The 26,514-nt window shown below is 38.3% G+C and overlaps 2 protein-coding genes across 8 annotated transcripts in view; one reads left to right on the top strand and one right to left on the bottom strand.

The window, feature by feature from the left end:
- Nucleotides 1–5,749, top strand: part of PPFIA4 (PPFI scaffold protein A4) — a 116,002-nt gene extending 110,253 nt beyond the window's left edge. For 4 of the 6 annotated variants that reach the window (XM_087720246.1, XM_087720248.1, XM_087720244.1 and 1 more), the window contains 3 exons: nucleotides 1,002–1,179; nucleotides 2,019–2,113; nucleotides 4,570–5,749. In XM_087720246.1, the coding sequence (XP_087576372.1) occupies nucleotides 1,002–1,179; nucleotides 2,019–2,077 (237 nt within the window). In that variant the 3' untranslated portion in view covers nucleotides 2,078–2,113; nucleotides 4,570–5,749. The remainder of the gene's footprint in view (nucleotides 1–1,001; nucleotides 1,180–2,018; nucleotides 2,114–4,569) is intronic. The other 2 variants (XM_087720249.1, XM_087720247.1) reach the window with 1 other exon arrangement.
- Nucleotides 5,750–8,139: 2,390 nt separating this feature from the next.
- Nucleotides 8,140–14,290, bottom strand: MYOG (myogenin). 2 transcript variants are annotated; one of them, XM_014066097.2, is made up of 3 exons: nucleotides 13,739–14,290; nucleotides 10,302–10,383; nucleotides 8,140–8,877 (listed from the first exon to the last, which is right to left on the bottom strand). In XM_014066097.2, exons 1-3 carry the CDS (start codon nucleotides 14,288–14,290, stop codon nucleotides 8,756–8,758), a joined length of 756 nt encoding a protein of 251 aa, XP_013921572.2. In that variant the 3' UTR covers nucleotides 8,140–8,755. The 2 variants fall into 2 exon arrangements, with proteins under 2 accessions (XP_013921572.2, XP_087576944.1); XM_087720818.1 differs by lacking the exon at nucleotides 8,140–8,877 and adding an exon at nucleotides 11,286–11,437 and having other exon boundaries at nucleotides 10,323–10,383.
- Nucleotides 14,291–26,514: the final 12,224 nt, after the last annotated feature.

Here is a 26,514-nt window from a genome sequence, read left to right as displayed (position 1 = left end):
ACTTCAGTTCCTCGAATTCCCCAGCCAAAATTGTAACATTGTATACAAAATTACATTTTCTGTATGATAGCATCCACTCCTAAAAAGTAGTAAGAATGATATATGTTCCTCAATTCCTTTGGGCAAAGATATGAAGATCTTTGGAAATACTGCTATCTTCAGCTGCAAGTAGAATACCTCTTTGTCATTTTCTATTTCCATTACAGGTAGTGCACAAGTTTACTACTATTTGTTCAGTTAGCATTCAAAGTTAATGATGGCACTGAACAAAGGGACTTACGGCTGGTTCTCAAAGTTCCAGCCATTGCCATGCCACCATAGACACATGAACAAAATTTGGGCATCTAGTGACCAGTTGTAGTGTCTCACATTACATAATAGCCATTTGTGACCTCCCCTGCTGGCTTCCCACAATGGCCAATGGTACACCAGCAGGGAAGAGTACAAGTTGCTTGAGTAAGTCTCTTTCCCTACACCTGGACTTTCTTTGTTTGCGTCCCTCCCTTCTTCCTCCTTCTTCCTCCCTTTGCTCGCATGCACTAAATGATGTAACAACCCCATCATTTAGCAATGACAAGTCTAATCCCAACTGCAGGCATAATTTAAGGATTGCCTGTGTTGCCACTGTAAGAGATAGTAGTGACAAACTGTGGGTCAGCCTGTTTCAATTTTTCATCCAACATCATGATTCCAAAGCAGAGTGTTGCTAGATGTGACCATAGTCTTTAATCCACCAATACATACTTGTATACTGTGAATAATATTTGAAGATATTTCTGCTTCCTTTTTCTAATATGATGAGAGAAAAAGTTCAAAGGTTTTCTCAAAAAGAAATAAAAAAGATGTTTCCTGAGAAACCCAGTTCTACTTGAAACCCATGAATAATTAACCCAGTTCCAGTTTTTACAGGCTGTCCTAATCTTTGATCTCCTTCTGGAAATCGTATAGATTCCTGTGGTTACTCTGTGCAATATATGATGTAAGTATCCTTTTCCTTATAGGGTGAAGACAAGACATTTCGGCGAACTCCTTCTTGGCGAAAACGTTTCCGCCCTCGAGACTTTCATAGTATCACCATGGTTAGTGGATCAGCAGAAACCCTTCCTGCAGGTTTTCGAGTGACCTCTTTGGTGCCTCTGCCACCTCCTTCAGCACCACCGAAGAAAATGCCACCAGAAGGTATGATAAAACTACTATAATTCATGAGACATGAATTACACCATTCTAAAAAGTTAGATGGTTCTCTGGGTCGTGCATGGTGTGTATGGTATATTCTCTGTCGATATGCAGCCCAGTGTTCTATTCTTTTAAGCATCAGCCTAACTACCAAATGAATATTTTACATTGAATTTTTACCTCCAAAACATATAGCAGAGGTTTGACATAGACAAAAAAATAGAAGAATAATTAATGTTTGCTGAAAAATATTATCTGAATTCCATGCAGAGCATTTCCTTAGTTACCTTAGTTGGGGTTAAGGAAAGAGCAACATATTTTATGAGAAGTTTGTAATACAAAATAAAATATTACTGATTAGTTGCTAATATGTTCGCCACATTGGGTTGTTTGCAAAAATAATAAAGGCAGGATGCAAACAAATAAAATATAAATAAAATATAAATATAATTAAAATATAGTATAAAATATTTGAATTCTAAAATAATTTAGAATGAACAATTTCCATGGATGCCCTTTTCCATGATCATAAACTATGAAATTCATTTTGCTATTTTTCAAGTTTATTAATAGCATTCCTTCACTGTTTTAAAATTTCTGTTACCATATCCTAAACTATTTGTTGGTGAGACCAGGATGATGTGTGTCATGGCTTTTAAGCTCATTGGATAATGATTTATTAAAATATATCTGCTAAGAAATTCACCTAAATTCCTAAATCCATAATAAGCTAAAATAGGCAGTCATCAACAGGCAACCAAAATTTCATAATGAGCTTTGCATGAGAGCTTATTGACCCCACTAATTGCATGCTTTCGTGTGCTGTGCTAAATGGTTTGCAGTTGGTGCACCTGGGTCTCAAAGGCTGGAAACATCCACAGTCCGGACATATTCCTGCTGAAATGCAATTTCCAGTGGGAATTGGCCAAGGCTCCAGGTAAGTTTAGAAACTAGGAAAGAGCAAGCACAGTCTTCATATTCTATAGAGGATCCAGAAAATAATGGATGAAACCAGAAGTTACTTGAAGTACAGGTAGTCCTCGGCTGCAACTGTTCATTTAGCAACCGTTCAAAGTTACAACGGCACTGAAAAAAAATGACTTGGGACTGTTTTTCACACTTATTGCTGTTACAGCATCTCCTGATCACATGATCAAAATTCAAATGTTTGGAAATTGATTCATATTGATGATAATTGCAGTGTCCCAGGTCTTTGCAACCTTCTGACAAACAAAGTCAATGGGGAAGCCAGATTGACTTAATTACCCCTAACTTAACAATTGCAATGATTCATTTAACTGTGGCAAGAAAAGTTGTAATTGGAACAAAATCCACTTAACAACTGTCCTTCTTAGTAACAAAAATTTGGGGCTCAATTGTGGTTGTAAGCCGAGGACTATCGCTACCAAATTCAGTTCTTACCTTCATGTTGCTAAACTCAGATTTTTTTTTTACCTTTACTGGGTGTGGCTTAATCGACTTTATCTGTTAATAAACTGTTTAGTCCAGAGGTGGTATACAGAAGGTTCTGACCAGTTCTGGGGGTACGGTAGCGGAAATTTTGAATAGTTCGGAGAACCGGTAAATACCACTTCTGACTGGCCCCACCCCCATCTATTCTCTACCTCCCAAGTCCCAGCTGATTGGGAGGAATGGGGATTTTGCAGTAACCTTCCCCTGGAGTGGAGTGGGAATGGAGATTTTACAGTATCCTTCCCATGTCATGCCCACCCAGCCACGCCCACCAAGCCACGCCCACCAAGCAATGCCACAACCACCAAGGGACGCCCACAGAACCAGTAGTAAAAAATTTTGAACCCCACCACTGGTTTAGTCCATGTCTTCATATTTAAGCAGGGCACAAAACCCAGTTTTCCCTACATTTAATTGTCAAGAAACAATATTAAGAAAAAAAGAAAGCACTTCATCTCTCACTAAGAAATCTTGTTATGTGACATGAGCCAGCAAAGAAATGATGAAAATAATTGACCTTTTTAGTTCCAGCTTCATCCCTTAAATGGATAAAATAATATTGGACACCAAACAGTAGAAAGTATGGTTTAAAATGAGATTTTATTAGTTTTGATACGGATTCCTGTTCAACTGTGAAGCTTTCTGGACGTCTCCTGAGTTGCTCTCCTAAGTTTCTTGAAAAATAAAGAAATAAATAAATAAAAATAAATAAAGAAATAAAATAAAGAAAAAATGCTAATAGTATATGAGAGAATATTATACTTTAACACAAATTATACAGGAAAGAATTCCCATCAAATGGCTATAACAATGTCAGTAACAATGACAGTATCCTAGAGTGAAATGCAATCTTTTCAAAACATTTATTAAAAGGAAACTGAATTCAAAACCATTTTAATAATTACAACATTTGCACTGAAGATCTATTTTATGGCATATCAATTATCACAGTAGAGCTTTTAGGCACCACCTTCTATTCCAGATTATTTGGGATGTTTTCTCCACACAGCAGGGTACTGATCAGCTTGGTTACATGCTATAAGAGATGCAAGTGACTGAAATGTCCACAAAATCTTAGTGGGTTATAATAACAAAGAGGAGGGAGCATTAGGAATGTGATGAACAGAGGCAGGGAAGGTCTCTGTGGAAGTGAAGATGACAGCTGTTGGATAAAGATAGCAAACTGTATCCCTTCCTCCCCAAGGCAACATCAACATTGATATTGATAACAGAGACAAAAACAGACTTGTCCTTGTTTATTGGGATTCTAGATGCATCACCCATTTTTTTGCTAGTGTCTGCCATTTGTTCTGCAAGTTCTATGTTTATCAGTAGAGTATATATTCTGCCTCTTCAGTAAAGGCCTAGTGATGTAATATGCCAGCTCCACTGTTTTGACAAATTTAGGTGAAGCAACCTTAATGGAATCATGTAACCTGGCAGAGGAAAAAAGACATCAACCAGGAGATTCTCCCATATGTTCTCAGTAATGTGGGTCATTCACTTGAATTCAGTCCTTTGGGGATGCCTAGCCTGTCATCCTTTAGACATGGCCCTACTGAATAGTTACTGGAGGTGCCGTGTGAGAACATAAAGCTAAATCAGTTTTTCTCAATATTCCTTTAAAATACAATAGGGGAGCTCTTTCCAGGCAGGTGCCCTTGAAATCTATTAGGACAAAACCTGAAAGCATGCAGTTTTAAAAACTGTGATCCTAATTCTACTGGAAAGTGCGTAGACACAGAAGGTGAAATGATTTTGTCAACAAACAGTACATATTTCAGGACAACCTTAATTGCTGTTGTAAAGCAAAATTAGATTGCCAGTTCAGAATGAAAACAAACGCAAAACAAACTTCTCACAGTACATTTTCCGTTCTTATTGAAGTTTAATTATCTCATTTTTTTCTATCTTTTGCAGCACATTCCCACTATCTTTATGGTTATACGCTGGCTGCTTTCCGGGAGTAGGAGATCATGCCTGCTCCTTTAGCTCCAAAGAACAGAAGCTACTGGTCAATCCTTTTAGGCCTCATGGCCAGCAGAACTTTCTTCTTCCTGCTTGTATACAACCCTTTGATCTCCTGTTTGGTATCATTAAATCCCAATCAAATCTTTTCCCTTGGCTTTAAAGATACCCTCATTGAGAAAGAGAACAGGCTTCTCTGTCTCTAAGTCTGCACTATGTATGACACCATGATTTGACATAGGTTTGGTAAGAAGTGGGTGCACCTTAATGCTGGTCTGCAGCAGTTCCTGCACCATTGTCTGCCTGTGCTACACTCTGCCATTATGCCTGAGAGCAGCAGAAGCTGCTTGTTCCTACTGTACAGTTTGGACCTAATAAGACAATCACCAAGAAACAAGGCAAATGAAGATGGGAAAACCCAGCTCTGAACTCTTCCTCAGGTGCATTGGGCTTCTGCTGGAGCTTCTCATCGCACCACAAGACCACGGACAACATAGGTCCTCAGTTAAGAAATACCCAGGCTAGAAACAAAATGGACTGGTGCTTGATGGAGAGAAGGGAGAGGTTGGTTACCAAGCAAGTTTTGTATGGGCTTTTCTTAGATCCCATGTTCATGTATGGAAGAAAATTAAACCCGATGATGGGAAAGCAGAAGATGTTCTTGGACATCTCTGTTGGATCTACCAGGAATAATCTATCTTTTCCACATAGACAGACAGAAAAATCCCCTTTCCTTCTCTCTGCATCTACAGGTAGCCTGTGATCCCCACAAAATTTTAGCTGTTACTATTTCTCTCTCCTAGGGTAGGATCTGTTTGTCTCTTCATGATGCCTTTTGCCTTGTGTGCCCCCCTATTACTGATGTGGTATTTCTTGGTGGCTGGAATGCCATATATTCATACAGTGCTGTTTGAAAGTGCAATATCCAAGAGACTGTACAGTTGCAATGTCTTTTTTGGTGTACAACTTGCCTAATACAGTATTAAATATTTTTTTAATTTACAAAGTAAGTGATCCCTTTATATGAATAATCTCTTTCTTTTGTTATATTGGTACTGCATGGATTCCAAACCCTGCAAATAGGTCAGGAATGGGTGTATGTGTGTTCCAATAAATCTGATTTTAAAACAAGGCTGATTGATTCATACTTGTCTTCTACGTGAATGCAGCGTCTCTCCTCAGAATCATATCATGAATGTAGTCAAACTGGAAGGTTTATCTCATTTACTTATTCCATTTGAAAGATTTATTCTCCCTCCCTCCCTCCCTCCCTCCCTCCCTCCCTCCCTCCTTCTCTCCTATCATCACAGTATACAAAATTTATATAATTGCCTATTTTACTAATGTGACTCTGGGTAATCTACAATAAAACCAACAAAATCATCTTAACTGTTAAAACAATTAACATAAAATATAAATAAGATCACAAACCAAAATATCACATATAATATAACCATGTCATGGGCTCTTTATTATCATGAGATCTCCAAACTTGTTGGGGGAAAAATCTGCCACACATGTTAAGAGATTTCTGGAAGGACAATAAAGTAATCTCACCTCAGGGGGAATCATGTTCCAAAGAATGGATTCCACAGCAAAAAAGGCTAATCTCTGGGTCCTGTTAGATGGATAGATTTAGCAGACAGGATCTGTAACATGCCTCTCCTGCTGCACCTGGTGTGATTGATGGGTGGCTGATGGGTGGCTGAGGACAGACAGTCCCTTAAATGCTACATGGGGCTTCCTGACAGAGAGAATAAACATGGGTGTCATGGCTGGATACTGTTCATTGTGCTGTTTTAAATTGGTCATGTTAATATATGAGCATTTTCCTTTAGCAATGAGTTATTCAGGCAAGATGAGCTCACTGCTGTAAATGAAAAACACCTCTGTTGGGTGACCTGCACAGAACATTTTGTCTCTGTGGATGTGCTGACTTTTGTCAATTTCACAAGTATGTGCTATTTTTGTTGTTTTTCTACCAGTATACACTGCAGACAAGGGGAATTGTATCCTAGACTACTAATAGTTGACACATGTTTCTGAATTAATGTTAAAAGCACATTTTGCAACATTACTTTTCAGTGTCTAGCTTGCCTTTTTTGATTGATTTTGTTGAGTAAGAATACCCAATGTCCTGCCTCTTTTTCGTATGATTTAATGGCTAAAAATTATGCTGTAATTAGGCTAAAGCATCTCAGGGAAGGAAATAAAGGAAATAACAGCATATGTATATAACACTGCTGCGACATTACATTTTAAAAAATGAATTGCTATTCATAGTATTTCCACGGCTCGCTTATACAGTATTATTTAAGAGAAATATGGGCTCAGAGGATTGCACTGAAAACAAAATGACCTCATGTTTTTCAAATAGCCTCAGAATGTAGAGGTTTCAAAATAAGAATCTAAAGTTGACTATACTGCTCATTATGCACCTATATTGATCTACTTGTTAGATTCATATCTCACCTTTTCTTCAGGAACTCAAGGTGACATACATAACACCAGGGGTAAGATTGAAAAATTTTAGAAACCGGTTGCTGGGTGGATGTAACCATGGCAGTGTGGCCTAGTAGGCTGCCTGCATCACAGCAGCAGGGGGAGCATTTTCATTCTCCCCAGGCTCCGGAGGCATTCTTTGAACCTTTGGGAGGACAAAAATGGTGTCCCCCGGGCTCTGGAGACACTCTGGAAGCCGGAAACGGGCCTGTTGCCGGACTTCTGGTACTTCTGGTAGGCTGCCTTTTTCGCCCTCCCAGAGCCTCCATGCGGGCCCTGCACTTACCTGACATGATGAACCGGCCACATGGAGACTCCTGGGGGGATGGGGGTGGGATGAGGCGGGGTTGGCAGGGTCAGCTGGTCATTTTAACTACTGGTTTGGTGAACCAGATTAAAATTAACATCTGGTTTGCCCAAATCGGTCCGATCTGGCTGAATCCCACCCCATCTTCCTCCATTTGCACCTCCCCCCAACAACCCAGTGATATAGGTTGGAGTCTGGAGAGAGTGCCTGGCCCAAAGTTGCAGTGTGAATTTTCATGAGAAAAATGGATTAACATTCTGTCATTAATTTTGTAAGGTAATCAACAAGAAAATCAGTGCTATTGATAGGATGGCATCTCCATAGAACTGTCCTCCCTCCATGTTTTCTTTTTGCATATGTATGTTAATAATTAGAACAAATTAGCCTGGGGGAGTCTCTTGTATACGTGGAGATTCATACCATTTGCTAAGTTTTGTATTGGCAAAGAAAAGTGGATGAATCAAATGTAGCACTGAAAGGGGAAGGGGGTGGGCTCAAAAGATATACAGAGTATAATTTGTATGAAATACACTTCTTTTTCAGGGAATATTTTTAGTACTTTCAATAAGAAACCAAGAGAGCATTCCATGCCATCTCAAATTTAACCAAAGAAAAGCTTTATTTTTTAAAAAATCTCACAATAAATTAGCAAAATACAAAAATGATAACTGCACACAGTAAAAATAAAAAAAGAGTCAGAAAGAGAAAACTTTAGTGGCAGCATTCTCTATAGCTTTTGTGCCTGGAAATTGCAAACTAACTGCCAAAAGAAGTTGGTCGAATAGCATCTTTAAAACACACACATTTGCACACACCCACAATAAAAAAAAATAATTGGCCCCCAAAGGAACAACATTTCTAAAAACCGGGAAGGAAACACATTCTTCATTAGCATGCTGTTCTGTTATTTCTTTCAACCTTAATTAGTGTTTGCAGTAATACATCAGATGACATTGGACATGCTATTCAGCTCCATATTTTTCATTGAAGTCACAATATTCTTTTTGAAAACCAGGCAGAAGCTTAAATGAGTATGATTAGGCATCTCTCACTAGCTTGCCTACGTTTGAGGGGTTACAAAACAAAAACAAAACCACTTTCAGGCATATGGAATTGGATAAGTGGCTTCATTTGTAATCTAGAACAGTCAGAATTGGGAAACAAAATGCCATTGTGTTAGCTGGGAACTCTTCCCTATTTGGAATATCATTCAGTATTAGTGAGAATATAATTATCTTCTAATTATAAAGTTCTAGTATCCTGTTTCTTCTATTTTACAATGTGCTGGTAATGACTAAAATGAAGAGATGGCTACTGTTGGCTGCTGCTTCAGTTCTGAGATCTCTCTTCCTGGAACGCAACAGCTACATCCTCTACCACAATACTATCCACAATTGAAGAGAGAGAATGAAGATTGCGGTCTTCAGAAGAATCATCGCCCAGCAAGTGATCTGTGGAGAACAAGGGAGTAATTTTAAGTGGAGAGCCTTCTCTGAAAACCCAATTGCTACTAGACAAGATAGGAAGGAGGGGAGATCCTATGGGTCTACAAGGGTGTCAAACTGGCGGCCCACGGGCCAGATGTGTCATGTGTAGCCCACACCCACCCTACAGACCAAAAAACATGATATGTTACATGACATCAACGTGACACGACGAGTTTGACCCTTGTGCTAATGGAGAATCAAAATCTGAGACACCTTGTGGTGGAATTCAGTCATAATTTTGATCTGTCTTTCTCTAAGATACTTTCTATCATTTTGATTATTAAAGTCATTCAATGTATTTTTACAAAGTATTTTATTGCAACTAAAAGTGAAGATTCCAAGAATCATTAAAAGATGGATAGGTTACTATATAAAATCACGTTCAATGGGTCCTAATGTATTCACATAGTAACTTCAGACTAAGTGATAAAATCATTTAACTCTAAACTAGATCTTGTTAGCCATTCAGAATCAGGTGGACGACTGTGCTTAATAAAGTAGAGCAAACAGTCACCCTTGTCAGTGAAATATGGAAAAGCATCATTTCTCCTCAGTTTCAAATCAGCTGGAGAGAGAAATATGACAGCTACAATGTTGGACCACTGATAAAACATAAATATTGTAAATTATACTGGCAGTGTGATGAGATCTGGGCTTGGTCATTAACAATTTTCAAATATAATACTATTTTTGGAGTTTTGTGTTTTTTGTTGACTTGAAGAGGTTCAATTTATACACTTATTTCTTAATATTTACATTGTATTAAAATCAATTTAAATAAATTTTCTTAGCAATAACAATAGCACTTAGGCTTATATGCCACTCGACAGTGCTTTACAGCACTCTCTGAGCAGTTTACAATGCCAGCATATTTGTCCCAATAATCTGGGTCCTCATTTTACCAACCTTGGAAGGATGGAAGGCTAAGTCAACCTTGAGCCCGTCAGGGTTGAATTCCAGACTGTTGGCAGATTTAGCCTGCAATACTGCATTCTAACCACTGCGCCACCAGGACTCCTTGGGGATAAATATCACAGATAAAGCAGTTCCTTTTTTTAAGGAGCTTATTTTAAAATCTAAATTGGTGAATTTCTGTTGCTTTTCAGAAACTACATAATCTCCAGATTTCACACACAACACTTGCTTGCTTCTAAAAAAGCAGAGTTGCCAACAATCTCCTTCACAATTCAGAATTTATTGCTATTTCTTAAGAAACACAAAAGCTTTATCATTACACGATTTTTTCCCCAGTCTGTAGTCCCATGGAAACAGTATCAAAATGTGCATATATTAAAATGTACAGGAACGGAAGTTGGCAGAGAGTTTAATTTCAAGTAAGAATGGTCAGGATTTTGGGATTTGGATTTGGATACCTGTACCCAGCCTACCTGTAGAATGAGTGCTGAACTCTAAATGAGTGCTCCACTCTGGACTGCATGAGGTGCTACTAGATCCATGGTCACTTGGCACCTGGAATCAGAAGATGAAGATATTTGGAATTGAATCAAAGTTCTTCACTGATTGCATCCTCCTTGCCTTCTCTTTTGTACTAGATTAAACAGATCATTTTTATTGCTTTCTTTTCCTACCATTGCTTTTTGTTCTTCCAAAATATATTTTGTTAGGAATCACCTATTCAAAATCTTGATCCACAATAAAAACGCTGATGAGTCTACCTTGAAGATGATATGATTGAAACAGAGTAAAACAGTTATTATAACAAAATATATGATAGAGAGGAAATAGAGCAACAATAGTTTCATCAACATCTAGACCAAAGGTTTCAGAAATGAAAAATGGTTACAGTATATGCTCCCCTCCCCCTTGTTGAATATGAAAGGCAGAAAAGGAGAAGAACCCAAACTAAAATGTAACAGGGCTCAAAAAATTTCAACATAGCTTATCGCTTTTTCTTTATCTTGGAGTTATTCCCTACCGCTTCTTGTTTTTTGATAGCTTCAGAGATGAGCCTAGCTATTGTTCAAAATTGATAGCAAGACATGAGATTTACAGAATTATATTCACATATTACATCATTATATATAATAGGTAACTATATATGATTGTTATATGTATCATTTGCACAATATTCACATGACGTGGGGTACATAATGAGGGAGCTGAGTATTAAACTGATTCTGAACATGTATATAAATGCAACTGGATCGCTAATGCGACGATTGAATTAACTGTTTTAAAGTATGAATTTGGTCATACTTTACCTCATCAAAGATATTATTACTTCGTGAACTTAAGGTTCTAGCAACTGAGAGAACAATGAGATTTTCTGGATATGATTGGTGTTGTACTTGTTAACCTGTACATTGAAATACATGTTATGACCAAGTATTAAGTGTTAATCGTGCAATAGCTTTTTCTTACATCTCTGTGTGTTTTGGCATGCAGCTGTTCCTCTTGTTTCTTTGGAAATGTATGTATGTATATATGTATACATATGTACACTCACACCCACACCAGGTTTGGGTTTGTGTAGTATGGGAAGATGCAGTGAAAAGCAAATTTCCTGAAATTAAATACTTTAGAAAAAGACAAGAGTTATTCTGGATTTTGAATTTAAATAAATACACCCAATTATTAAAGTTGGATGACTTGTCCAAGACAACCTGCTTAACCTGTGCCAATTGAATCAGCAAATAGTTTGTAAATATGGAAATATGCAAGAGGAAAATTGGGTCTACTGGAACAAAAGTGACATGTAGCAGTGATCATCGCTTATGAAATTTCTGCTAGCACATTCTTCTTGTTATTTAGAACAAATGTGGATGTGTTATTTGTATGGAGAATTTCCAAAGTAAAAAACACAAATTATCTCCATCTAGTGCTAATAAATAGAATTACCCTCGTGGTTATCTGCAATTAAACAGCTCAGTGTTTTTTTCTGGAAAAAAGTACCGGTAGGTTTCCTTCCAAAGATGTGGCTATGTTGGGAAGGGGGGATGAAAAAAAAACATCTGTATGATGTTAAAGTTCCATTAATTCTACCTTTGAAAAAATCAAGATGACAGATAAGAGTGAATAGAAATAAAAAGTTACAAATTCTGAATATTTGATTGTAATTTCAAGCAGCTGCCAATGTAATTTCAATAGCTTTGATAGCAACTCTACTCTTTGTGAGATTTTATCTCTCTCAAACACACATTTCTCTCATTCTCTCAAATATACAAACATTCCTGATTTTCTTAATCTAATTATTAGAAAAACTATGTTTCTGGCAAGCTCATATATTGAAAGGGCACTAGAAAAATATGGGAAGCTGAAGTGACAAGATAAATTCTGCTACTGAGCCTCGACATTCAGGCATCTGCTCCTCTTCCTTTTGGATTGATACTCCAGGTCGGTATCCAAATGTCCGTGGGTGTTTTTAAATGGAAATGTCTAGGAACCCACTTGAACTTAGCAAATGTCAGCTCCTACCATTCATCCTATCGCTCTACTTTGACACATCTGCTAGAGCTTGATCCTGAAGTCTCATCTGTTGAATGTAACATTACCCATCAGTCACTTCTGTTTTAATCATTACCCCTTTTTTTGTGCTTATCTTGAAAAATACATCTAGGTACAGTAGTGTGCTTTCTCTAAGCAACTAAAGTATTGTAAAATGTATTTGATCATTGTGGGGTTGTTTAATTTACTATAGTTCTTCCATATTTTTGCAGTGGAGTTAGTAATTTACGGGTTCAGGCAATTTAAATAAGAAGTCCTGAAAAGTTACAAATTAATTTACAGGGATACAGTGTAGAAATACACACGATTGCCCAATAACTGCCCACTAATAATGTATGTTTAACAACACACACATTTAACAATGCTATATTAAAATAAAATTCATTCTTCTTCTGGATATATAATCTTCCAGTTTATACAGGTTTTTCTAAACCAGTATTGAGTTGCCTGTATGCTTGTTAATTGGTCAGATATGTTAATAAACATGGTTATCTTATTACTTATAGTGTATAACAAAAAATTGTTATAATTTATATGCTTGTCAGTTTTAAGGAATGTTGGTTTATTACAATGGTATCATTTAAGATAATGTGAGTTCTCTTGTGAACTGCTGTGGGCTCCTTTGGGGAAAAAAAACTCCTTTAGGATACGACTAAGTAATAAATGAGACTGTGGGCTTGCTTGGTTTTGCTTTGAGTAAGGTTATTCTGTCCATAGGCTCATAGAAATGTAATAATGCTGGATCAGATTATTTATTTATTTATTTACAAGAAATGAGTTTGTGTGGCAAAAAGCAAAAAATAAAAACAATAAACTAGTCAAACACAGATTTTTTGTCTTTTAAAAAGGGGGGATTATTAGTCTTTTTAACCGAGAATGATTGATGTTGTATATCAATCATTGTATGTATTGACTCCGTAGGAATCATTTTAACCTCAGTAGAGATACTCAGTAGTGAGTATTGGGTATTGGTAATGCCAATATTTTAAACCTGGCATTCCTAAAAACATAAGAGCCCTTTTGGATTAGTCCAAAGGCCCTTTTGGTGCCAGAATCTGCTCAATACAATGACCAAACAGTACCACTACCAGAAACTGCCAATAAAGAAACATTGCCTATGATTCAAGAGTAGTTACATCACTAGCCTCCATAACTTTGTCTCATCCACTTTTAGAGCTACATAAATGACAGTCATCATGTCATCAACTGTATGTGCTGAAGTATTGCGATCAGTGTGAATTCTGAACATACTGTAGCCTGCCTACGGTACTGTGGCCTGCCCACCTAGTTGGAAGGGCTCCTATTGCTGTGAGTTCTGTTTCCCTGTAGATAATTGTTTGAACCCACCCCTGGCACTTACCACTGGCTGGGTGATGGCGTTACAGAAGCGTAGTTCCGGTTGGTCCCGTTCCTGTTGATTGAGGGTAGTAAGCAGAGCTTGCAAGCGCTCAATGTATTGGATGGCACTGCGCAAGATCTCCACCTTGGGAAGCCGCTGGTTTGGGTTTAATAAAGTGCTCCTTTTCAAAGCTTCAAAGGCTTCATTGACTTTCTTCAGACGGCGCTTCTCTCTGAGGGTGGCCGCGCGGCGCCTGTCGATGGACACACTTTTCCTCTTGCACACTTTGCATGCCCAAGGCAGACACTGGCCGGGACTATGGTCTGCCACAACTGAGACTTTTTCTTCTATACCTGCCCGGCCATCAGGACAAAGCGTCATGGCCGTTCGGTCTTGGTAGGCAGCCTGTTCGTAGTTGTGTAAATGTGGGCTCAGGTAGTTTTCCCCATCATAGAACCGGTCTGTAAAAATGTATGGGTTGGTCTCTAGGAGTTCCATAGCGAGCGTCTGGCAAAGCAGAGTCTGTGTTGGGGAATGAAACTCTGGCTCCTCACACCAACTGCTTGGTGGCATTTAAACCCCGTGTGGGCATTAAATCACAGAGATAAATATAGCAAATCTCTAGGAAACCTGAGCTTGCCCTAAGCTGCTGCTTCACATCAAAACTTGTCCATCTGATTTCATGTACTCTCCCTATGGGGATTAGTTGGCTGCTTGGGGCAGTGTTGTGGCTGAAAGGGGGGCTGGAGGGGGTGAATGGATGAAGGAACTGGCATGTGCTCCAGAGAAGCCCAGCCGCCTCTCCAACAACAGTCCCGTGGATTTATTTTCACTTGCGCTCCTACAATGATATTGATGATCAGTTGCTGAGCTGGCCGCTCTGTGCAACATTCCTTTCTCATCTGCTCCTTTCAGTTATTGCTTCCTGCCAGTCCTAAAGCTTCCTAGAGTTTGGGGGAAGAAGAGTACCAGGACAGGCACAAAGGTGAGCCCAGAGCATTTCCTGAAAGGAAGATTCACCTCTCAATCTCTTTCTTGGAGCAGGTGACACAATTTGGCTGGAGTCTTCTAAACTGCACAAGCACTGCAGCTCCAGGCTGGAGATGTTTGACCACTGATTTATTGATCCCCAGGCAATAAATAGTGCAAACATACTTTACCCATAAAATGGAAGAACAGTTCACCAGATCATTTCTTAACATCTTGAGATGGGATTACTGTGAGGAGCTCTTCATACAGAGACTGGGAAGTTGTTGTTAGTTGCAAAGTCATCTCCAACCTATTGCGGCCACATGGACAACCTTCCTCCAGGCCTTCCTGTCCTCTATCATCCTCTGGAGTCCATTTAAGCTCATGCTTACTGCTTCCGTGACTCCATCCAGCCCTCTCATTCTCTGTTTCCAACTCTCTACTAGCCATAAAACTTACTGAGCCGACGTGGCGCAGTGGTTAGGGTGCAGTACTGCAGGCCACTTCAGCTGACTGTTATCTGCAATTCAGCGGTTCAAATCTCACCGGCTCAGGGTTGACTCAGCCTTTCATCCTTCCGAGGTGGGTAAAATGAGGACCCGGATTGTTGTTGGGGGCGATATGCTGACTCTGTAAACCGCTTAAAGAGGGCTGAAAGCTCTATGAAGCGGTATATAAGTCTAACTGCTATTGCTATTGCTATTGCTATTGCTACTGTGTAACTTAGAGCCAGTTGAGTTTGCACATTGAGCTAAACCATGGGCCTGGATATAAATGATGATTGTATTTCTTCAGGGCCAGGAGTTCAGGGCATTTGTTTCCTTTATCAGCTGTCTTTGTTCTCAGATTGGTTTACTTTGTTTCCTCTTCAAAGATCAATAACCTGGAATCATGAAGGCAACCAAATCTGAGCTGCAAAAATCCAGATGACCACTAGATGGTCAACTTTCAATTGTACTGAACTTCCCTATCCTTTCTCCCTCCAAATATATTGAACTAACCCGCCTTTTACACCAAATCAGCAAAGCTGGCTAACAGTTAAAAAGCTACCATCTAACGTACCTAAAAAGGACTATCTTGCATGGTCCAAGCTGCATTGGTGGCATAAAATGCATCTGGATAAGACAGACTGTACCTCTAGCTAAGGCTTGGAGTGGGGCAATCCTTGCCCACTCTGAGCTGAGGAGAAAGTAGCTACTGTTCCAGAATGCAGGAAATACCTTTCAATGTTTTTTTATTTTGCTTTATTTATTTTATGGGGGTTGGCGCTTATATCCGCTTTGAGGCTATTCAACCAGCACTTGATCACCGAAGACTTTCAATGGTCATGTGGCCAGCATAAAGTCACAGAGCGCTGTTACTTTCCCACCAAAGTGGTACCTATTTATGAGTACTGCCCCTTATATTTGGCAACGACTAGAGGAGTGAAATCCCAGGGACTCCTTTTATTTATTGTAACCTTTTTGGAAAAAGGAGGTGTATTAAAACTGCTGTAATAAACAAATACAAACAGAAAACCTATTCTGTGTGTTTCATTGCACCATCTTCTGTTGCATCACTTTCTGCACTTCATCTTACATATGCTGTCATTCATCCAAGGTGCTGGGAGTGAACCAACTCAACCAGAAGAACATAAATGAGAGTTCATAGTCAGGATCTCTTAGTGCTTAATGTATAACTAATCCCCATTAAGTGATTCTGAGAATGGGCCCTTGCTTAAGAGCAAGAGCAGCGTGCTGCTAGATCAGACTCAGGGGTATTTAACACGCTTTGCAAGAATCTAAGCAAGCAGCAGGTGGGAAGGGGGAGGATGACTGCATTTGGGGGGGGACTATAAATTGCAATGACACTGTGCGGCCATTGTCCAATCCTCTTGCCTCAGTATCAAATGTTTGGTCTCGTGCCAGATTAATGGGTGGCTATACAAAACACTTTCTTTTAGGCTGGGCTCACATATACTTAATTGTACTGTATTCTATTTGGTTTTGTCAAAGCAAGTTGTAAGTATCTTGCTATATATTTTATAAATTATATTAATGACTTAGTTTATGGGTTTTGTCAGCCAATTCTGATTTATTTAATAAATTATGAGTAAATGTTCCATGGCATAACATTTGGTGAAATTTGAGCCATGGGTTGGACTCATTTTAAGTTAGAATTAATCAAAAATCTAAACTTTTGGCTGCTTCCAATACTAGTGCATGAATCATGACTTTCTATACATGGTCTGTTTCCAAATAATTATCAGGTGTTCCACTGGAACATACTGAAGCTGCTTAGGAGCCAAATTTGCTGAAGATAGTTGTTTACTATCCATGCTATATTCACACCGATTCACTGGATTATACACCAGTCCACATTGGTTTCTCCAGTGCACTGGATACTCAGTACCGACTTTTCTTTGTCTGCCCCCCCAAAAAATCATATGACAATCTTCCAGCAATTATGAGAGTAGAGAAATCATCCAGCTAGTCACGAAGGATTGCTATTATAAATGGATTTCTATGGAGATTCTCAAACCATCCAGGTCATGGTTATCCCAAAGGTGCTTTTCAAAAGGCAACTGGGCTTGCCTGATTTTTACCCTGGAAGGCATTTTGCTTCTCATCCTTCTTCAGTTCTGATTGAACGGTGGTGAATTGTTGTTGATTATATAAAACTTGAAATTTGAAACTTGAAGATTCATATTGTAAATAGAAAATAGATGGAAAAGAAATGATCAATTGTTTATTTTTAAAGAGAAAGAAAAATTCATTGTTTGTACATGTTAAAAACTAGAAATTGTAAAATAGGAGAAGAAAAGTAATATGGCTAAAATTTGAAATAATGAAAATATAATGTAAAATGAATTATGTCTTTTGGTGGGAATGTTAAGGGGAAATTCGGACAACACTGTGTTCACAAAATAATTTTTATTAGGTAACAAAAATAAATGAAAAACTTTTTAAAAAAGAATGGTGGTGAATGGAAGGATGTACAGTATATTCTTTGCAGAATATAAATGGATTACTCTGTTCTGTTCTTGGATAAACTTAAATATTGCACATACAATCCCTTCTTCAACTTAAGATAACACTTCATGCATCTTACTAAAGGACTCAAGTCCATGAAATATTGGTTCTAATAAAAGTTATAATCCAAAGGATTCTTTGGTTTAAATGTTGAGTTGATCAGTCATAGTCCTTTCCTAAAATTATTTGTTTTACTATAGTCTTGGGAATTGTGATCTTCTTGCTGGATTCTCAGCTAGCACACTCATGACAAGAAACAATCTGTATCTGAGGTCCCATCTCTGTTCTAGCGAAATAACAGAAAGTATTTTGGAGAGGACTTCAAAAGGTCTGGGTGAGATTACAAAGAAAATAAGTGGTTATAAAGAACCCATTTTGTCGATATGCTTCATTGTGAAGTATTGCTGTGTTTTGAACTAGGATAATCGATAGCAAAAAAAAAATAATCTCCCCCTATAATGGATTTTTTTTCTATGTATGGGATAAGCAGAGACAAAGGAATCCATTTAAAATGTCCATCACATCACTAGCATCAACTTTGCATCATCTTTGACAGGGCTGTAGCTCTCTTAGATTTAAATGCACAGCTATGGCTATTTCAATTCAACACAGAGAAATTTAAAACCTCGCAATGATTTCCTTATTTAGCACCACCCAGGCATCTTGTATTCTAGCTACTTATTAAGTAAAGTTTTATTTTTCATTTGATCCACATTCTTCTTTCATTGTTTTTGGAGAAATAATTCACACTACATTCAATAGAGCTTAAATTTGACTGTCTGGCATGCATAAAGCCAAGTTATGAGAGTTGACCATCCATCCTGTTCATCTAGCATGGCTTTCAGACCAAATACCAGTTGAGGGTCTGGTCAATGGAAAGAATGTAAGCCAAAAAAGAAAAAAAAGTAGTGATATTTTTCCTTTCAAAATCCCCCACCCCGTCAGAGGGACTTTCTATTTTATTCACATTTCTCGGCCCACAGGCTCAATGGGGAGGGACTTTGGGCAAATTTCTAGCATGTTTTGAATTTGCCCTATACAGTTAGCAGCCACACCAGCCTATGATTCATTAGGGAAGGCTAGGACTTTTTGGGATGCTCATAACTGAGCTGCCTCACTTATGACCAGAATATGATGTTTAATTTTAAACAGAGCACAAATATAATTGCTTTGAGAATGTGCCTCCCTTACCCACATTTTTGGCTATATTCATTTTTTTTGGCATCTGTGCAGCATGCCTAAAAAGTATGCAAATACATACATGCACACTTGGAAGAAATGTGCTTTTGCATTTATTTGCAAGTATGTGCCTTATTTTAGCCTGCTTCATATCACATGTTTCAAGAATCAGTACATTTTAATTATTATGCAGAGCGGAGAATTTAATCTAATGGAGTATGTCACAATGCTGTTGGGTGAGAAAAGCAGCAGTCTGGAAAAAAAACCCTCTCTTGCCACATTTTCTTTAAAGTATAAGAAAAGTAGGTCATCCCTGTCTTGCTCTAATTGCATGCAATACCTGGAATTTTGGAGTTGCTTTACTGCCACAACTGCAGGTCTAGGCTTAACAATAATCTAAGTGATGGTTCAAAATGTAGCCAGCCTCCTAAACGTTAAATGGTGGAGAGAAATAAACCAAGGGGAATCTTGTATTTACACATTCTCCTTCAGTAATGTGCTCACAAAGAATGGTAACATCTTCATAATTTTTGTGATTCAAGGCAGCTCAACTCTGGGCAGTATAGGGTGCTTTTCTAACCCCAATTGGTTTAAAAAAATGATTTAAACCTGGCTTGTTTTAATTACCTTTGATTAGAACAAGCAGACATTTCCCAAAATTGGATGCAAGCCATTTGGGTTCTTCTGCTCTCCTATTTTTTTGTATAACACATAAATGTTGTTGTGACTAATGGACTGTATGCAGGATGTGCTAAAAAGTTCAAGATGGTGGCAGCAATAATCCAACTGAAAGTTCATATATTTTTATGTGTCTACTTCTTGCCCTCAGATCCCTGGGGTGTGTTTTCACTTTAATTGTTCTGTATTTTACCATTACAGAACCTGCTATATTTTCATCCATACTGTTTGCCACCCGCAGTTCATCCTCGCCATTTCCATTTCTTGCTCGATTTATCTTTTCTGTCAATTCTTTCTCCATTCTTTCCTCCAAACTGGCAAGAATGACACGGGTAGTTTTTGACTTATGACTAAAGTTGAGACCAAAATTTCCATTATTAAGTAAGGTTGTTAAGTGAGTTGTGCTCAATTTAAAAAACTTTTTTGCCATGATTGTTAAGAGAATCACTGTAGTTGTTAAGTGAATTATATAATCAGTAAGCAAGTCCAGCTTTTCCTATTGACTTTGCGTGTCAGAAGCTACTGGGAAGGTCACAAATGGCCATCACATGACCCCCAGGATGCTAACCATCATAAATACATTGCCAGTTGCCAAGGGCTGAAATGCTGATCATTCATTTTCATTCATTTTATTAAGTTTGTATGCCGCCCTATTCCCGAGAGACTCAGTGCTCAAGTGACCATGGGAATGCTGTGATGGTTATAAGAGTGAGGACCAGTTGTAAGTCACTTTTTTAAGTGCCATTGTAACTTTGAATGGTCACTAAGTCAAGGACTACCTGTAGTGATCACCAATGGAGGTGGAAAATTTTATTTTGATATATTTTTGATGTATAGCATTTTAACTCAATCATAAAAAACAGCCTATCAAAGTTGTCCCAACAAAATACCACAGATTGAGGCACAGTAGATCTTCAATTTCAGAGCCTTTAGCTAATTCTCCTTCCTGAAATAAGGGAGACACTCAAAGAAGATGGTTCGTTGAAGTCCAACTATATGAATCCTATGACAATCTTTACAACTATCATTTGGCTCCAAATGTCATTCTAATATTGGATATATAGAATGTTGCAGGTCCTTTCTAGTTGTGGCAACCATAGTTTGGACTAATATCTTACAGAATCCATTCAGATTGGGTTAGCACAACACACTAGACTAAAATGACTAAAAGCCAAACTTGGTTGGCTAGTTTGTGAGTCATGTTATACCAACTCAGAAAGCATGATGTTTTTTCTTAAGGTATTGGACTAGGACTAAGAGTGATTCATTCCTACCGTCAGCAGTGGAAACACAAAAGGTGATTTTCAGCCAGCCATCTCTCAGTCTACTGTATCTGGAAGAGTCATCATGAAGAAAAATTGGAAAAGTGAATGCCATGTTTCTTATTTTGGCTTCCTGAAGAAAAGGTGAGATATAAATTAAATGATAAATAACCGTTTCCCTGTGTGCTGCAATCTTAAAATCCTAATAAAATTGGAATGATTTTATATACCAAGATTAACTCTGGGTAAATGTGCTATAATTGGATGGCAACCCCTACAGGGTTTTTCATATGTTCTATAAGATTGGTTTTGTAGTTCATTAAAAAGATGTATCTCTGGGAACTTGTTGCAATGTAACCTACTTTACAGAGGACATTCTCTTTTTGGAAATTGTCTGTCTGAAGGACTTTGATGCTCAATTTCAGTGTAAAGATCAAGAGCAAACATGAGCCTTGAAGTTGCCCATCTAGGTTAACTGTCCAGCAGCAGACTAAGTAGAGACAGGGATCAATTTGTAACTTGGTTGCCATATGCTTTATCCTATGGAAATAGAACAAACCATCTTTGTTGATGAAAAGCTGGAAAAGTTTCCAAATCGTTCCTGTTTCCATTTCTTCAAGAGTCCCACAATCCCAGGGGATGGGTGAACCCAGAGTAAAATGGGACTACTGCCTAGTGAAGCCAGGTGACACTTAAATTTGGTTACACTGGTATAGGGGAAAGTCTGTGTGGAAGGATTTCTGATGTGCTCTGCAAGGGTTTAATGAGCCAATCCATGCCTGGATATGGCCAGGACGAGGTTACTGGGGACGGTCCTTTTTTTGTGGGTCCGTAATTCCAAACGGGCTGGAGGGATTAAAGCTCTGCTGCCAGCTGTCAGGTTAGAACATGATGGATGTCCACTGATGGTAAGAACACAAAGGCAACACTGTGCACATAAGAGGCGAACGTGTTCCAATCTGTCACGGGCTGACATTTTTGTGTTAAAAGGAGGAGAATAGTTGGTGGGCCAAGAGTGGAGGCAGCTCACTCTCCAGGACAAAAAGTAGCTAGGTTGCAGAGATGAATCCTGTTTCAAAAGGGGGAAAAAGAGGCATTTTTGAAGAAGCAGAGACTTCATTTCAAACTTTGGATTCTGACTGGTGCTCAGGATGCTCTCTGAGAATAGCTGCAGTGCCTCCCCAAAGTGCTCATCCTGCACAAATAAAATTTTAACCAACCTTGATTCATATGTTTCAGGGGTGGTATACACTTACCTTCCCTACTGGTTCGCAAATGTGAGCGTGCGCACATGCTCGCTTTGCTCACATAGCCGTACGCGCATGCATTTTTGGTGAAAAAAGGGCTGCCATAGAGCCAGGGTGGGTGGGAAGTGCCACCTGTGATTTCCACTAATGGTTTGGGCAAACCGGTCCGAACTGGTAGAATACCACCTCTGACATGTTTCTTATCAGTTATATATATCTGCAGTATTCATTATGTTTCTTTCCTAGATGCTGAATTTAAACCTGCTCCTTTTGATGGAATCTTGCTTCCAGTTCTCTTTCACTCTTTGCTCCTAATACCTTTCTGGCACAGCATTATAGGAATCACATGCCATAGTTTTAACACATTCCATGGAAAGCCTAAAGTGTACATTTCATTTCAATGGTGCAAACTTTAATAAGTTTCATTGTGAAAGTTGAGTAGCATGGAGAAATTTTCAGGAAAAATTAAACTGCTTGGAGTATTACACATGGATTTGTGTTGTTTAAATTTGATTTGTATGTATCAGGATATGCAGTAAACATGTGACCTGTCAATTCATGGCTAATTAATCGAACAAACAGATATAAAACACACGCACATGCAAGGAATATATAAAGCAATTGCATTGTGTAGGAATACATAACACTCTATAACTGCAATGGAATTAGAGGTTTATGCGCTATGGTGGATGAGACAAAAGGAACTCTTCATTCATCTGTAATAAAATATGTATCAGCTAGCATAATTCATTTCAAGCTCAATTTCAAAAGTGGTTGTTAACACACACACACACACACACACACACACACAAATACATGAAAATACATAACTTTTACTGAAATATTGTTGTTTTTGTAATAAGTTATAGTTAAACCAAATTTAGACCCTAATTTGGATGTTGCAGGTCCCACCCACCCCCGGTAATTGCAAGCCAGTAGGAGCTAGACTTAATCGCCCTATCTTTCAGTAGCATACATTCTGATTTAAATTGGAGTAGCAAAAAGAATCTCTAAAGGACAAAGCAAGAAAATGCACTGTAGTTCATGTTTTGAACAACAGCTCCTGTATTCTTTGCCCCTACAGATAAAAAAGTGAAGGGGAAAATTTGTGGAGCCCCCCAGGTTGTCTTATTTGGCTAAATAACTTTTGATAATGTATAATGCAAATTTACCACCTACCTCTGCCATTCCATGATATCTAATGCTAACAAGCTGAACTATTTTTTTTCATGAACTCTAAAGGGCTGCTGTTAATATTTGAAATAGCAAGTCATTCTGTCAATATTTAATCCAAACAGAAAAGTATAAGATTATACTTTCTGAAACTATAATATGGATTCCAAAGGAGGCAGCACATTAAGAATACCTTTGAAATTAGCCTCTCAAGCAGATGTTGCGCTTCTGTGTTTCAAACATTAGATTATTTTTTTTTGAGTTTGTAAAGCAGAAACATTTTTGTGTTGGGTTTCAAGGAAATATTTTAGAGAGGTTTTTCTCCTGGGAAGAGTGAAATGATAATAATAGTCTGCTTATTTTTTTTAGTGATTTGCAAAATTTAAAACATGAGTAGTGTAGGGGTGTCAAACTCAAGGCCTGCAAGTCAAATCCAGGCCATGGGGTGCTTAGTTCTGGCCCATTGGGGCTGCCCTGGAAACAAGGACCGATCCACAGTGCCTTTGCATGCAGTCCTAGTGAGCTCCATTTTCGCTGGCAAAAGGTTGCAGGAGGCTGTTGCGGCCGAAAATGGAGCTCAGGAGCCCATTTTCGCTGGCAAAGCACTTGGACCACCACGGGCGCCCCTGACACAAGTGTCGTCGAGCTAGCCATGCCCACCCTGGCCATGGCCATGCCCACCCCGGTCAAACACAACCCTGATGCGGCCCTCAATGAAATCTGCAGTAATGCATTAGCACAATAGTTGTCTTGAGAAAATTAATGGTATGATTTGCAAGAGTTGCAACTTCCAATTTTAGTTTGTGTGTTTTGGCGTTAGTGGTGGTGGTGTGGAAGATGGGCTATTGCTAAAAGCCTTAAGGGTCTCCAACGGTACCCTTATTTTCAGATTTCCCCCCCCAACTTTTGTGTATATTATAGGTGAATTCAGGAAAGAAATATCCAAAGTACATGCCTGCAGAATCTCTGAAGAAACTTGACGTTCAGATCAGAGGTGGTATTCAGCTGGTTCTGACCAGTTCTGGAGAACTGGTAGTGGAAATTTTGAGTAGTTCAGAGAACCGGTAAATTCCACCTCTGACTGACCCCACCCCCATCTATTTTCTGTCTCCAGAGTCCCAGCTGATTAGGGGGGAATGGGGATTTTGCAGTAACCTTCCCCTGCCATGCCCACCAAGCCACGGCCATAGAACCAGTAGTAAAAAAAATTGAATTCCATCACTGGTTCAGATGTATAGAAACCTAACCAGGATTTGACTTGCCCCAAGAGAGGCTTGTCAGACATCAAATTCTCAGAGAAATTTCACAGCAAAACTGTGCCATTCCATCCATCTTACCTCCACAAAATTTTCTCATAACTCTTTCTTCCTCGGTGACAGGCAGTGCAAGGATTTGGTATGTTTTGTAGCCCTGCCAGTGGGAGCAGAAATTCCTGGTAAAGATCCACCTTCTTAAGGCTGCAACGGGACAAATAAAAATAAGGCTTTGAAAACACAAGGAAGCTTTCAATCTAGGTAAGAAACTCCAAAATCAAATGTGGAGGAATGTCATGGCAAACCATTTCTGTATCATTGCCCTCCCACCCAACTGTTTGGACTTGGCTGTATCATTTAAACAAACTGGCTGACAAATGATGAGAACGTCAGAGAAGAAGATGGTTATTCTATCTACTGGAGAAGAACCTAAAACTTTTACAAGTAGATTTTGTACTGGTGATGCGTCTATACCACAAAGAAGGCAGGTCACTGATAATGCCAATATTGAAAGAAACATTCATAATTTTACACAGAAACACACCATTTGACTATAGAATGTGAGAGGCTTGAACTAAGGCAAACTGGAAATTGTCCAAATGTAAATGAAGTGCATTAAATTGAAAGTTTTGGAACTAAGTGAACATATGTGGACTGGAAATTGAAAGTTTTGGAACTAAGTGAACATATGTGGATTGGAATACACTCCTTTAAATAAGATGGTAACATGATAACTATTTAGGGCAGGGGTGTCAAAAACTCGCATTGTCACGGTGGCGCCACATGATGTATTGGACTACCCCCCTTGCTAAACTGGGCATGGGCAGCATGTGACGCATTTGGCCTGTGGGCTGCGAGTTTGACAACCCTGATTTAGGGCATAAGGTTTATGATGGAACAAATGATACTTAAAAAGTACATTACTAAATATGTGCTCCAAATCTCATTTACATCACAAAAATACATTTTGAATTCTTTTTCTCTTTGGCTATTTATATATTAAAGCATTAAAGCATATGATTGACTAACTCAATAATTAGCCAATTCACATATATTAAGACTACTAGCTAACCAGTAGTCTTTCTGTTCTAGTCTGTTCAAAAGCAGTGGTGGAAAACATTGAGCAATTTTATGGTAAATTTCAAGAGATGCTAAATGCAAGAAAAGACATAGTATTATATTGGGTAATGTTAATATATATTGCTAGTCCATGTATTATATGCCATATGCTGGATAAATACTATATTGAGCGTCTGGAAGACAAAAATTAAAGAAATAAAGAGTTCTGGGATTAGAAGAATACTTGAATTGAGTAAACACAATAATATAAGAGACAGATTAATGGAGCTTTGCAAAGTTATTTTTTGTTCATTGCCGACACCTGCTTCAAGTAATATAAATGCAAATTCTACACTAAATGAATAACACTGGATTATATAATAGGAAACACCAGAGAGAGCAGCACCATTCATTCAAGCCAAAACAATTTCAGATTCAGATTGTGAAAAAATCATGAATTACAGGTGTCAGAATCTACGGGATAAGCATACAAATCAAACAGTAAGTATGCCAATGAAGTTTAATGTGCCCATACACCTTCTGTATTTAATTGCATATATGCATTTAATTTATCCAGAACAAAACCTGAGGAATTAAATCACAATGGAAAAGAAATCCAAAAATCGCAAGGATGACATACATAATATAACAATTAAATGCATATTTTAAGTAAGAAGCAAGAAAGTACACAGAAAAATATCTTAATCAAAAGTGTAACCAAATTAAAAAAACAAGAAATGAAATGCTTTTAAAAACAAAGGGTGTTTTTAAGATCAGAGAAATCACAAGAAAATTAAGAACTCAGATAAGAATGTGCAAGATAAATCATGGAACATACATACCTAATAGAGGCCAATTATTATAAAGGACTTAGAGAAAGACTGAAGTTCAAAATGATAGAAATTCTTGTACAGAAGAAATATATTCAGATTTTGACGAAGCAAAAGATCGGCTGTTAAAGAAGAA

The sequence above is a fragment of the Thamnophis sirtalis genome, unplaced genomic scaffold (assembly GCF_051295495.1).
Source record: "Thamnophis sirtalis isolate CommonGarterSnake01/CBP01778 unplaced genomic scaffold, rThaSir2_p1.2 scaffold_7, whole genome shotgun sequence".
Taxonomy (NCBI): domain Eukaryota; kingdom Metazoa; phylum Chordata; class Lepidosauria; order Squamata; family Natricidae; genus Thamnophis; species Thamnophis sirtalis.
The sequence above is the reverse complement of the archived record's forward strand: the minus strand, read 5'-3'. Positions and strand labels throughout refer to the sequence as shown.

Bases quoted from the DNA above. Each gene is read 5' to 3' on its own strand.
- MYOG (XM_087720818.1), bottom strand. From the start codon at position 14,290: ATGCCACCAAGCAGTTGGTGTGAGGAGCCAGAGTTTCATTCCCCAACA. The intron at 11,438-13,738 runs GTAAGTGCCAGG...ATTTAATTTCAG, and splicing joins ACGCCATCACCCAGCCAGTG to GAAATTTGCTTTTCACTGCA. The intron at 10,384-11,285 runs GCTATTGCACGA...TTCTGATTCCAG, and splicing joins ACACAGAGATGTAAGAAAAA to GTGCCAAGTGACCATGGATC.